The 14,300-nt window shown below is 39.1% G+C and overlaps 1 protein-coding gene across 30 annotated transcripts in view; it reads right to left on the bottom strand.

Annotated features, from left to right (window-relative positions):
* ELF2 (E74 like ETS transcription factor 2) overlaps nucleotides 1–14,300 on the bottom strand; it is a 104,422-nt gene that overhangs the window by 18,034 nt on the left and 72,088 nt on the right. For 4 of the 30 annotated variants that reach the window (XM_021101573.2, XM_021101577.2, XM_021101576.2 and 1 more), the window contains exon 1: nucleotides 5,870–6,061. The exons of the other annotated variants lie outside the window; for them this stretch is intronic. In XM_021101573.2, the coding sequence (XP_020957232.1) occupies nucleotides 5,870–5,927 (58 nt within the window). In that variant the 5' untranslated portion in view covers nucleotides 5,928–6,061. Of the gene's footprint in view, nucleotides 1–5,869; nucleotides 6,062–14,300 lie in introns of those variants that run through there. 30 annotated transcript variants of the gene reach the window in all.

Below are 14,300 nucleotides of genomic sequence, written 5' to 3'. Positions count from 1 at the left end.
AGTGTCAAAAATTAAATTTGCTTTTGTGTTTCTTTACTATTGGTTACTCTCATTCCATTTCTAGCTTTCTAATCAACTGGTGTTTGCACAGGAGACTATTCCAGACTCACTCAACAGCTGTTACTAAATACCAAACTTGGTCATTAAGTCTGACAAGAGACATACCTCTCAGCTTTGCAGAAGAGAATGCTGGCAATGGATCTAATTCATAACAATGTTCTTAAAAGTCAAAAATAAAAATTAATAGCAATTTAATTTGAGAGCAATAGAAAAAAATTAGGAAACACTTCATTAGGTGATAATGGTATTCTACACGCAGACCATGAATTAATATTACAAGGGAATCACTCAGCTACTGCACCTGACATCACAGCTGATCCTCTAACACCCTAAGGCTGTAAGAGTAATAGGTGACTGAAGAACACAAATGAAGGCAATGGAAAGGGGGAAAAAGTAAAAGTCCAGGATGCTCCATCTTTACCTGATCCCCTTTGACTTTCTAACCAATACAGCCATATTATAAGGTTAAAAAGGGAAAAAAATTATTTTCTAGAATACCACTCTATAACAAGAGCCATGTGTAATTTTTAAACGTCCAGAAGCCACATTAAAAAAAGCAGGTGAAAGTAACACCTTTCATTTAACCCAGTATATCCAAAATCTTTCAACATGTAATCAATACAAAGAAATTCTTCACTGCTAGTTTTTATGTTTAAATCACTTAAAATTTTTAAAAATTTAAAAAATTTTTAAAAATTAAAAATTCAGCTTATCAAGCCACATTTCCAAATATTCAATCACCACATGTAGGCTAAATAAAACTGTAATTCAGCTATTCTCAAACTTTTTTGATCAAAGGATCCTTTTACACTCAAATTACTGAGGATCGCAGAGTTTTTTTCTTATATAAGTCCTATTTTTAGATACTTATCTCCTATTCGAAGTTAAAACTAAGAAAACTTTATTATTTTTATGAGAAATAAATTTTCTAAAACAAAGAAAAATTTAGAGAGTAGCTTTATTTTACATTTTTGCAAACCTTTTTAATACATGGTGGGAAACAACTGGATTCTCGCACTTGCTTCTTCATTCTACGTTGTATCAAGGCATCTAGAAAATGCCTCTTGAACACTTATGAAAGCCAAGAGGCAAATAATGTCTTAGTGTTATTATGAAAACAATTCTGATTTCACAGACCCCCCTCAAAGAGTCTGGAGGACTCCCAGAATCCCCCATATCAGAGATTTTAGTTTTTAAGACATGCAGCTATAACTTACTATCAAATATAATCAATAACACCAAATTCTATCCTATTTCTGTAAGTTTCAGCTTCTAAACATAAATATCAGTGTTTAGACGAAAAAGTAAGATGAAAAGATTTCATTTCCACAAGTACAAGAGAATTTTATCCACTCACACATGAAGGAGTTTTTAAGCTTTCCATAAATATTCCTTTGCATCGCTTTGAACATTTATACTATAGATAACACAAGTAGTTTAAATAATTATCAAAAACTTATCTTCTGTCTGCCCCTCTCCACCTACAAAATTTGTCTCTAAAGGAAAACTGTCCGATGTTGAATTACCCCAAATGACTATTTACACACTGATATTATTCTTTAACTCAATTTTCATATGATTTTTTTTTTTCCTTTGGTCTTTTTGCCTTTTCTAGGGCCGCTTCCCGTGGCATATGGAGGTTCCCAGACTGGGGTCCAATCGGACCTACAGCCACTGGCCTATGTCAGAGCCACAGCAACATGGGATCCGAGCTCCGTCTGCTACCTACACCACAGCTCACGGCAACGCCAGATCCTTAACCCACTGAGCAAGGCCAGGGATCGAACTGGCAACCTCATGGCTCCTGGTTGGATTCATTAACCACTGCGCCACGACGGGAACTCCAACTTTCATATGATTTTGATACTACTGCTGCAATGAATTCTGAAAAGCAATTTCTTAAACACATTTTCAAATAAATTAAAAAAAAATTAATGCCACTCCTACAGTTTTATTTAAACACATGCTTCATCTTTTCACAGCCTAATTTTTTCAAACTGATGAACTTTTCAAGATTGATACTAGATAGTCCAATTTATAGTATATGAAAAATAAGATTTTCAAGTTCAAATTTCATAATGAACTTTGACAAACTAGACGTATTTATTGTCTGTGAACATTTGCTCTATCCGTGTTCCAGAAAAAATTTCTCCTTTCCATTCAATAACTGCGTTAAAGTAGAGCACTACCTCTGGTTACCGTATTTCTTAATTCCCAAATTCTCCACTTTCTCGATTTTCAATTTCTCAAAAAAAGATGAAAAAATACATACTTGAGAATAAGAAGGTAGAATATTTTTAATTGAAAATCTTCCAGACCACATGTACACAATACTTTTGCATAAATACTAAGAAAGTAACACTCATTTTTTTTCCTATAGATATTCATTTCTCCTATAAACTCATTTCCTATTTAAGAAATGAACCTAGATTATTAAATAAACTATATCACAGTTCTAGTCAACATACAGACATGGCCTCTAGTTCAAATTTGGCACAATGATTGGCTAAAAGAAATTAACCTCACCATTACATAACAACCTTACAAATTCACTCACATGATGTAAAGAAACCAAGAAAAAGAGAACCATCACTTTCTATTAAAAAGTACTTCTGAGCCACCTATAATCTTTTTTTTCTTTTTTTCACCTATAATCTTAAAGCTTTAAAAGTTATTAGAAATCACCTAGTCAATCCTGTCCTCTTGCAAAAAATGAAGCCTTAAAGAGCTAGTATAGTTACAGCTGGATTAAGACTTATCTCCTAACTTCAGGGTCAAGGCTCTTTCTCATTTATCATGTTGCCAGTGAAAGCTGTATATAAAAAAAAAAAAAAAATCAAGTCTTTACCACAAAAATATTTTGTATGTAAAAATGAGTTATTTTTAATAAACTTATTGACTTCATTCTTTACTCAAACTTCTTCTGACAGCATGAATGTTGGTAACTAAAGCTGAAAGCTAGTTGATAGTTAAGTCTCTAAAGAAGGAAAATAAAACCAAAAATATATCCTCTAGCATCTTATATAATAGTAGTGGTTATACTAAATGCTTTTTTTGTTCTTAGAATCAACAGTTGTACTAACAGTATTCAACATAAAGCTTATCTTCTCTAGAAGTTTTCCTTAATATCAGTCATTCCACACTAATCATCAGCCCATCACAGTAACCACTGTAGTTATATTAACATTTATATATATTACATATTATATATTATATAGATTTTCATCTGTCTCCTCAATTAAGACTGTAAGATCTTTGTGAAGAAAGACTTCTCACACTTGATGACTCTCCTCAAGGGAATAATGTTCACTTACAAATACAAACCTCAGAAACATTACTCTCCCCATATCATCAAAAATTGCAAGCAGTAAAAATTTAGATCCATGATTCTGCATCTTCTGAGCCATTTTCCCTTTACAACTTTTAACTCACTGAACTCAATGAATAAACCTTGGGTAAATTAGCAAACCTGTCTCGAATTTCCTTCTAAAACAAGGGTTGTAAAGGAGCTTCATATTACACGAACATAACTGAATAATTTGAAAACAATTATATGTAAAATGTATTCTTTTTTTTTTTGGCTGGGACCATGGCATGTGGAAGTTCCTGGGCCAGGGATCAAACCTGTGCCACAGCAGCAACCAGAGATGCTGCAGTGACAACCTGGGATCCTTAACCCACTGTGCCATAAAGGAACACCTGTAAAATGTATTCTTTACAGAACATTATGATCACAAGGTAAACTTAAATTGTATACACTAAAGAAAGGCAATAGAACTGAAAAACAGCATTTAACTAAAAAAAAAACTTATCAAAAAACTGATAAAATTTTATATTTTCAAACTGTAACTCTACAGGTCACCTTAGTTTTCAAAATTCCAAAAGCTTATGGAAAAAAAAAAATATCCTCTGTTAGCAAAATAAGTCCTCTTACCTTTAGAGTATTTTTCAAAATCCTAACTGCATGGGCTATACTAAGGTTCTCACAACCCCTGGGAATACTTCTGGAAAGGTACATGTTCAACACTACTGACCCAAACAATTAATAAAAGTATTGTTAGTACCAATAATATAAAGCCAAAAAATCCCATCCCTTAATTGATACAGTATTATTAGTGGACTAAACATATACAAAGGGAACAAGCTCTCGTTGTACTCTGCCTCTTTTCCACTAATATTTAAGTTCTTGCTCTGATCAGAAAATAACTGTCAAATGTGTTTTAATCACTACTCAGTAAACTGATTTTTCTTTGGGACCTTATATTTTACAGATTATGTTCTTCTGTTAAATTTAAAGATACATGTATGCTTATGATTTCTCCCGATGGAAATGAATCACAGTTTCACCAACCAAACTTCCCTACCTAAAAACAATGGATGGAAAACAGAGGATAAGATCTTTTACAGAAATACTCTTAGGTGAATATTGCCCATCTTCCAACTCCCATCGATGGCAATATGAAACAGATCCCAAGGAAAGGAACATTTATGCTCATTACAGTAAATAAACAGTATTCAAGCACTGCTACGTCTATTCAAGGCCCTCGCTGCGCCGTCTGCTATTAGGTAAAGCTGCTTTTTCTATGTAACTTAAGTCCGTGCCCTTCCGCTGCAGCATTGGCGCTGCACATCCCCCACCCCCGCGGCCACTTCCGTGTTTACACTCCTCTTCCCTCCAATTCCATGCGTACATTGTCAGCTTCACTCCCGCCCAATCTTCATTGGCCCAGCGCGGGCCCAGAGTCCCGCCCCCAGAAACCAACGTTCTTATTTGGAACATCTCAGCGAGCAGATTGGGACCAGAGACCTGTCAATCTCGTCGGTTCTGTCCTCTCCCAGGCGCTTCCGCTATGGTGGGAGGCTTGGGGGGGAGGGGAAAAGGGGGCAATTCCGTGCTGAGACTTCCCTAGGGCCCAGACTACCTCCCGCCCGCCCCCACTCCTCCACCTTCACCCACTGTTTACAAAAATAAACGTTCTTCTCTGACGCCCCAACCCTCAGGTCAGGGATACAAAACATATTCCGTGCCCTTCCCATTCTCCCTCTAAAAAACAACCCACGAGAGAAGGGGCACAAACCTACTTCTCCACAGACGCCCACTAAATGAGGTAGGGAAGGCGGGCCCCCAAGAGAAACCCCACCCGGGGCCGCTCCACGTTATTAAGTGACCCTTCCCCGAACCGTTACTTCTCAGACCGCACAAGGTGGGGATGTGAAGAGAAGGGTCAGAGCATTTTTTTGGCGGGTATCGGTCTACCGGACATGGCCCGGGGCTGCTTCGTCCATGCGGAAGTGGAGGATTTGTGAACCAAGTCTGAAAGCAGAACGGGGCGGGGGTGGCGAGCGTCCACGGGAGAAGCCCGCCGCCCCCGACCGCGGGCACTAGCGGCCTCTCCGGTCAGACAGCGTGGCAGGCGCAGCCGGGAGACAACAGCCTCACTCACTTCCTGGTTCCTGGGCAACCGGGGTGAAGCGCACAACTCGTCCGCCCCCGAGTCCCCAACTTAACTGCGGCTCGGTTCCCCGGCACCCACTGCCAGCGCTCCGCCCGGCAGCTGCCGCCGCTGCTCCACAAACCAACCCTGAAGCGACAACGCCGAATTCGAGGCAGGTTACTCTCCAAGGTGATCACTTCCTGATTCGTCGCCTCCATTACTTCATTCACTAACCCCCTTTCACCCGGCCGCCCCAGTGACTGAGGTGGACACGGTACCCCCTGCACTGACCACCACCGGGGAGTCGCCCCCACTCCTGTGCATCTCCTCTCCAGCTGCACCGATGCACAGGAGGAAAGTTCCCCTGTCCTTACCAGCCCGGATGAGCAGATCCAGCTGGTTCGTGGGTCCCTCATGCAGAGACGTCGCCATGTTTATCCCGGGGCTGGAGCTGCTGCTTCACATTGACTTACACCGTGAGCAGCGGCGGCAGGGGAGGAGGCGGAACCCGCGGCCGGAGACACACGCCGTGCGACCGACACACACTCACGCACTCGCACACACTCAGACGCCCGGATCCTTGCGCGTCCTCCGACAGGAAGCCGAGGGCGGCCCGCCTCCCGCCGCCGGGCTGAGAAACCCCACCACCTAACGGCAGGGGCGGCGGCGGCGGCGGCCGCCTCGGCTGGCAACGCGATCCTTCCGCCCCGCGCCCAGACAGGAAGTCCCGGACGCCCGCCCCGGAGAGCGCTGCGGCCCGCGGCGAGAGGGACACCTGAGGCTGGAAGTGGTCGCGGGATCCACGGCTAGGACGAGGCCCCTCGGCAGGAAGAGGCACATTTCACGCTCTGCAGAAGAAAAGTCTGCAATTGTCCTCACTCTAGAAAAGAGCCATTAATCAAATTTTCTTTCTGGAAGAGATCTAACACCCAGTCCCGCAGCTGGAAATAAAGGTGGCTGTCTAACTTGTTTGCCCGTGTCACAGCTTATGCTACCTGTAACCCGTTCTCTTGAAAGCGCTGCAGTTTGAAACAGGCATACCAACAAAAAAGTGATACCTACAAAATATTGTAAAAGCTTTACTTTGACAAAGTAAGGAGCTTCCAACTTCTCTCAGAGACTGACTTCGTCCTTTTCCCTCCTCAGAAGAATTAAAGAACACACTAAACAGGTTTTTATTAGCAAACAACAGAACATGCCAGTCTCTGAGAGACTGGATTATCCATTCAGAATTTTTAGTCATGAAATTTATGTATCCTCTTACATTTCTATTTGGTTCATTTGGAAACGTATTCATTTATATCATCTACTTTTTAAGATCCCTTTGATAAAACTAACGTTATTACAAATAACGTACATGTTAAAAATACAGTAGCAGAGGGAGATAAATCGCCATATAGTGACTATAAACTTATTCACAAGAGGAAGTCAAGCCAATAAAATGGCTCAGACGAAGTTTCACTAAAACACACACACACAAATGCTTCCCTGGTTTCAGAATTGCATAATATTAAAAAAAAAGTCTGAAATAAAACGTTGCCCTAAAGCTGTTTCTACGCAAAAAACTGTGCCTCCTACAAAGTAAGTGCTCAATAAGTATTTGCTGAATAAACACAAAAAAAAGATTTGGTAGCTACAAATTTTAAATAACAAGTTGTGATTTTTATGATCTAAATCGAATGAACTGTGCTGATAACTAGAGATAATTTTTTCCAATGGTAATATTAATACAATATTATTTTACAAATGTTAGGTCAACATGTCAGTGCAACCTCAGATTAGATTACATAGCTATGAGTCCTCCTCCTTCTTTCTTCTAAATAATCATTTATTCTCTTGATCCTTTTCCCTAACTTTACCACCATGATCCCCACCTTCCCAAAAAAGAATCCATATGCCATTAACAAAGTACAAACCCACCTTAAACTAAATAGGGATCTCCTTCTTGTGTTAGGTAAACTTGACACCTATTGGACAAAATAAACTATATATGACTGGTAGCTTTTTAAAAAACTTTTCTAGTCAATTTAAAACAAGGATGGGAGTTCCCATTATGGCAGGGGGGGTTAAAGACCCTGCATTGCTACACCTGTGATATAGGTCACAGCTGTGGCTGGGATTCAACCCCTGGCCCAGAAACTTCCAAATGCTGAGGGTGCAACCATAGACAAAAGATCAACTAAAGATCATCTTAAGAGTTCTCTAGTGGCTCAACAGGTTAAGAATCCAGCATTGTTACTGTGGTGGCATGGGTTTGACCCCTGGGCCCAGAATTAGCACATACCACACAAGCAGCCAAAAATCATACTTTTTTGTTTTTTTTCGTTTTTGCTTTTTAGGGCCACACCTGCAGCATATGCAAGTTCCCAGGCTAGGGATCGAATCAGAGTTGCAGCTGCTGGCCTATGGCCATAGCCACAGTAAAGCAAGACCCCAACTGAGTCTGTGACCTACACCGCAGCTCACAGCAATGCTGGATCCTTAACCCATTGAGCCAGCGAGGCCAAGGATCAAACCTGCATCCTCATGGATTCTAGTTGGGTTTGTTACTGCTGAGCCACAACAGGAACTCCCAATTTTTTTTTTTAAAATAAAGTAAAATAGAGATCATCCATTGATCAGCAGCATCTTAAACTGAGGGTGTTTCCAGAGGGGGGAATGACAAGGAACACCAAGAGACTAATTGCAAACTTTAGGAAGAACAATAACAGATCTGAATTTCTACTCCTATTAATCAACAGATTTTCATGTATTATATTTAGAAGGGAAAAGAGTAATGTAAACCAAAGGTTTATTTTTTTCACAGGCGACAGGCTAATCTGGCCCCAAAAGGAGCCATCTCCTCAATGTGGGAGTAAGTTTGAAGCCTGATAGATAACTTTCACCTTACTATTTGCTTCTTGAGATATATCTTTTATAAATAAGTGAACAGTGTGAGTCTGAGTATTTTACTCTTGGTATATCTTAATTATAAGGATCCAGGTTGGCCTTATATTTTAAGTTCCAAGAAAATAGAAAATAGAAAATAGAAAATACATATACCTGTATCTATTCCTGCATAATACTTTCACAGTTAATATATATACACACACACACATATTTATGCATTAAGTATATATGTGTGTATATATACTAACAGAAATTAATGCAAAAAGACTGGAAAATATTCATACACACACACACACACACACAATTCCATGGGGTTTAATGCAATTCTGCCTTCCTACTGTAACTAGGCTCTCAAGGTGAGGCTACTGCTGGAAATATAAATTGGCACATACTTTCAAGAAATTAATATAATTATATCAAGAGTCTAAAAGAGGAATTTTATTTCCAAAGCCTAGCCTAAGGAAAAAAAATCAAGAAATTCAATGGATTGTTCTACTAAAAACATGTCTGAAGAATTTTTAACAACACAGTAAGATAGTAAAAATATAAGTGTGGCAGGATTAAAATATACATGCATTTCTTCTGAACACTATGGCTCAAACCATGTAGTATATGTGAATATATATGTAATATTCACATACACGCACATCTGAATTTCTCAAGTCTTTAAGATTAAGCAGGTATTCATAAGCAGAATTTTAAAATTGAATAAAAATAAGCATGTTAGCATGGTAGATACTTTAAATTCACATTCTGCTAATAACATTACAGAAAGAAATCCTCTATATCCAAGTTACTGCTGTGTTCTAGTAGGGAAAACAGGAAATTAATAGCTAACTTTAATTGAAATAAAAGCCACTATCAGCACTTTACCTTCATTCTTTTCACTTAGTCCTCCCTACATCCCTAAAAAGATATTACTATCGTGCTCATTTTATAGATAGGAATACTGACCAAGGCCACAGATTTCATGAGAACCAGAGCCAGGATGTGAACCCAAGAACTCTAACTCTAGAGGCCTTACTCTCAAACACTCCCCAAGCACCAAAAGGAACAAGGCTGTTTATCTGTAATAATGCATTTGGTACCTGATTTTCTTTCTTGAAAATTCTTTTGTATTCCTCCCTTCAAGAGGTAGAATCGAACTCCCCTCTCCCTTTGAGTGTAGGCTGAACTTAATGACTCACTTTTAACAAAGAGAAAAAAAGCTGAAGGGATGGTGTGTGACTAGAGAAACTGTCTGCTTGATCTCTTCCTTTTGGGTCTCTCAGGAAGCCAGCTGCCATGTCATGAGTCCTCTCAACTAACTCTGTAGAGAGCCCATTAGGCAAGGAACAATGGCATCCTGCCAAGGGTCACGTGACTGAACTATTTAGGATACAAACCCTCCAGCCCTAATCAAGCTTTCAGATGATTCCAGCCTCATCAAAGAGCAGGTAGGCCAATCCCCAATCCTTAACCTCAAAAACTGTACAATATCATGTTTATTATTTTAAGCTGCTAAATTTGGGATGATTTGTGAATCAGCAAAAGATACTTAATACAGAAGGAGAAGTTTAAACTCCCATTTCACAGCTTAAAGAAAGAAAAAGATAAAATTTAAAAATAATCTCTAACTTGCAACTACAGAGTCTCAAGCAGTTCTTCCCATGTCTTTTTTAATAGTCCCAGAATCAATTCTTTTATTCTCCTCCAACCTCTGCATATGTTTTGTTTGTCTGTTTTCATTTTTTGTTTTGGGAGGCTTGGGGTTTTGACCACACCCATGGCTTATGGAAGTTGCCAGACCAGGGATCAAATCTGAACCACAGCTGTGGCAGTGCTGGATCCTTAATCCGCTGCACTGATGGAACCAAGCCTCAGAAGCAACTCAAGCTGCTACAGAGACAAAGCGAGATCCTCAACCTGCTGCACCACAGCGGGTACTCCGAATCTCTGTGCTTTGAAAGTCTTCAAAATATAATCATTATCATTAAAGTCTCACATAACCAAAAAAATTAGATACCCTTGGCTATTGGAATTTTTGTGGTCCTGTAGTAATCAAAATGAAAAAAAAATTTGAGAGATATGTAAATATACAATTGTTTCCAATACTATATAGATTTCAAATGTTTTTATTTTTAGCTTATTCTGGTGATTTCCTTTGTATTTTCCTTTTATCTAATAAACACCATAAAATGGTAATAGTTGGAAAGATGCCTAGAGAACCTGAACATTATGATCTCTTTTCCTGACCACCATGAATTAGCTATTACCAAATATATAACTGTGTGCCCTATCAGATACTAGTACCAAGGGCAACAGGCATTAGAGTTTTAAAAATATTACAGGTAGGGAGTTCCTTTGTGGCTCAGTGTAAACAAACCTAACTAGCATCCATGAGGATGCAGGTTGGATCCCTGGCCTTGCTCAGCGAGTTAAGGATCCCATGGGCTGTGGTGGTGTAGGCTGCAGATGCTGCTTGGATCCTGAGTTGCTGGCGCTATGGCATAGGCTGGCAGCTGCAACTCCAATTCGACCCCTAGCCTGGGACCTTCCATATGTCACAACGGAAGCCCTTAAAAAAAAAAAAAAAAAAAAAAAAAAAAAAGTACTACACGTAGGAACCAAAGGGAAGAGACATTCTATCCCTTTAATGTTATATTCCTATAATTTGAGAGAAGGCTGCCTATTTCCTAATTTTATTTTTATTACTTTATTTCTGTAATTTAATTTTACCTTTTTTTTTGGCTTCACCTACAGCATATAGAAGTTCCTGGGCCAGGGATCGAATCCAAGCTGCTTTTGCGACCTATGCCACAGCTGCTACAACACTGCAGCAACGCCGGATCCTTAACCCACTGAAAATAATGGGAATTCCCAGTCTAAGTTTTTCTGATACAGCCAAACAATGAAATCAAAGCTGGGGTACGGTGTGTTAGGCATGTTTATTTAGGAGAGGGAAAAAAGGGTCATAAAAACTAAGCTCTAAGAAAAATACATCTATCAAGGACAACAAGCTGGAATGAAGTGATTTAAGATCACTAAGCAGAGCTTGACTCATCAACACTGAAAGATAAACAATAGATATAGGAGTGCAAGTCTACAGATTTACAAAGAGAAAAGACGGATTAGCTTATATGTTTCACACTACTATTTAATTCTCTATTTGTAGCTTTTTATACTACTGATTTGTTTTATTTACTAGTTAGGTATTATAAAATATTATTAAAGTGAAGATGTTTAGTCACATATTCATTCATTTATGCAACAAATAATTTTCCAGCACTTATTTTGGGCACGTTTCTACTGTAGGCACCTATTACTATACTCGGTAGCACTGAATTAGATAAAATTAGATAAAATTTTTCTAAAATTAGAAAAAAATTAAGCCTGCTCAAATTCACACAAAATCCCCAAATGTAAAATTCTTAGTATTATATAGAAAATTACTTATACATGAAATTAGAGTAGTGCTGGGTACATGATACATTCAGACTACCACCCAGCAAAATTAAATTATTTACATGTATAAAAACCATTATAGGCATGCTTTTTTTTGTTTTGCTGCATCCACAGCATGTGGAAGTTCCTGAGCCAGGTATTGAACCCATGCCACAGCAGTGACGACATCAGATCCTTTAACCACTAGGCCACCAGGAACTCTATGAATTTTTAATGTGGGATTCAAAAGGCAAAAATTTGTTAACAAAATATGCATTTTTTTTCCTGAGGAAAAGGACCATGGCTATTTTTATATTCTTAAAGATATCCATAATCCCCAAAAGTTATATTATACACTATCATGCCATATGTACTTATAGACCTTAAAACCCTACAATGAGTAAGGATCCAGTATGTACCGTTTCTGAAATGATGATTTGGCTTAGGTTCATGTTTTCTGCATTTTGCTTAAGTTATCCTTGGGCCAGACTCTCCTTGAGCTTGTTAATTCTTCATTTTATGGTATTAAGCAAAACACTGCTTCCAATCCTTAGCAGCCACTCTTAGGACACTTGTCTATCAACTGATTCTTGCAGCTAGTCTTTTCTGATGGATGTTAGACAAACAATTGCCTTCAAAAAGCACTTATTAAGTACCCATGTGTATATGACACCCTGCAAAAGTGAGCTAAAATGGTTAATCTCTCTATTTTAAATAATACTTATGACCACTGATTTCAGGGGTTTAGGTTCTTTTTTTTTTTTTTTTCCTTTTGTCTTTTTAGGGCGACACCTGCGGCATGTGGAGGTTCCCAAGCTAGGGGTCCAATCAGAGCTGTAACCGCCAGCCTACACCACAGCCACAGCAACACAGTATCCGAGCTGTGTCTGTGACCTACACCACAGCTCATGGCAATGCTGGATCCTTAACCCACTGAGCAAGGCCAGGGATCGAACCCGTGTCCTCATGGATGCTAGTCAGGTTTGCTAACCACTGAGCCATGACGGGAACTCCAGGGTTTAGGTTCTTTATTATCATTAGAGAATGAATGTATCTTGAATACTCAGGAAATTTTTTTTCAATTTCTGTGAAACTACAAGGGCTAATACATACTTCTTGTTTAGCTTATTTATGAAAACATTCACAGTGGAGTTTTGTCCCTCTTTTGTACGGCTGAACCTGCAGCATATGGAAGTTCCTGGGCTAGGGGTCGAATCAGAGCTGTAGCTGCAGGCCTACGCCACAGCCACAACAACATTGGATCCCATCTGCAACCTACACGGCAGCTTGCAGCAATGCTGGATCCTTAACCCACTGAGTGAGGCCAGGGATTGAACCTGCATCTCCATGGACACTATGTCAGGTTCTTAACTTGCTGAGCCAGAATAGGAACTCCCACAATGGAGTTCTTAACTTTATAAAATATGTTGCAACTATAAGTCAAATTCTATTTCAATTGATTCTAAAATGAATATTTAAATTAACTAATTTCTTCTTAAAATTAGTTAAAATAAATCTTCTGCACCTAGATACAGAAAAGTTCTTCAAAGGTCAACATCAAGCTTTTAATTGCTGAGCCCAGCAACCTCGTCTTAATCTTTATCTCACTTGACTTCTCCAAATGACATTATTAACTACCCCTTACTAAAATCTCTCCCTTTATTTGTCATGATATTAAACTGTTTGGCTTTGTTTTTTGCCTATGTGTGTTTTTTTAGCTGACTTCACCTCCCTCTGCACAACCCCTAAATGCGACTATTCTTCCAAAGTATGATCCCCAGCCACATTCTCTCTTCATTCTCCACTCATTCAAGAATGGTAGTTAGTATACATTCACCACTAGGGCTTTCACTACTACTGCTGTACAAACTCAAAAATCAGCAACTTTAGGCTTGAATTATTATTATTATTTTAGCTCTAGGTTCTAAATTCCAATTGTATGGTAAACATCTTTATTTGGATAACCCACTGGTACCTAAAGGTCTTTTACCTACAAATCTCCTTTGTTTCTTCTATCAATAACATCACCATCATCCCAGGCTAGAAATCCCAAGTCATTGTGTCCCTAGTTTAAGTCTTCTCCCATACAAATTTTTTTTTTTTGCTTTTTAGGGCCACACCCGAGGCATATGGAGGTTACCAGGCTAGGGGGTGAAGTGGAGCTACAGCTGCCAGCCACAGCCATAGCCACAGCAATGCCAGATCTGAGCCACGTCTGCAAACTACACCACTGCTCACGGCAACGCCGGATCCTTAACCCACTGAGTGAAGCCAAGGATTGAACCCGCAACCTCATGGTTCCTAGTTGGATTTGTCTCTGCTATGCCACAAAGGGACCTCCAAATCCTATACAATTTTTTGAGGGAAATTTAAAACGTATAAGAAACTACAAATATGTATTTATTATAAATATATATATAAAACAGTCACAACCCCACCATCCAGAACTAACAATTGTTATCGTTGTCATTTATACTTGAAGGTGTTGTTTTC

This window comes from Sus scrofa, chromosome 8 (genome assembly GCF_054392235.1).
Source record: "Sus scrofa isolate SSC_HxYL_T2T_F1_AM1 chromosome 8, Sscrofa_HxYL_maternal_Yorkshire_Landrace_v2.0, whole genome shotgun sequence".
Taxonomy (NCBI): Eukaryota; Metazoa; Chordata; class Mammalia; order Artiodactyla; family Suidae; genus Sus; species Sus scrofa.
The sequence above is the reverse complement of the archived record's forward strand: the minus strand, read 5'-3'. Positions and strand labels throughout refer to the sequence as shown.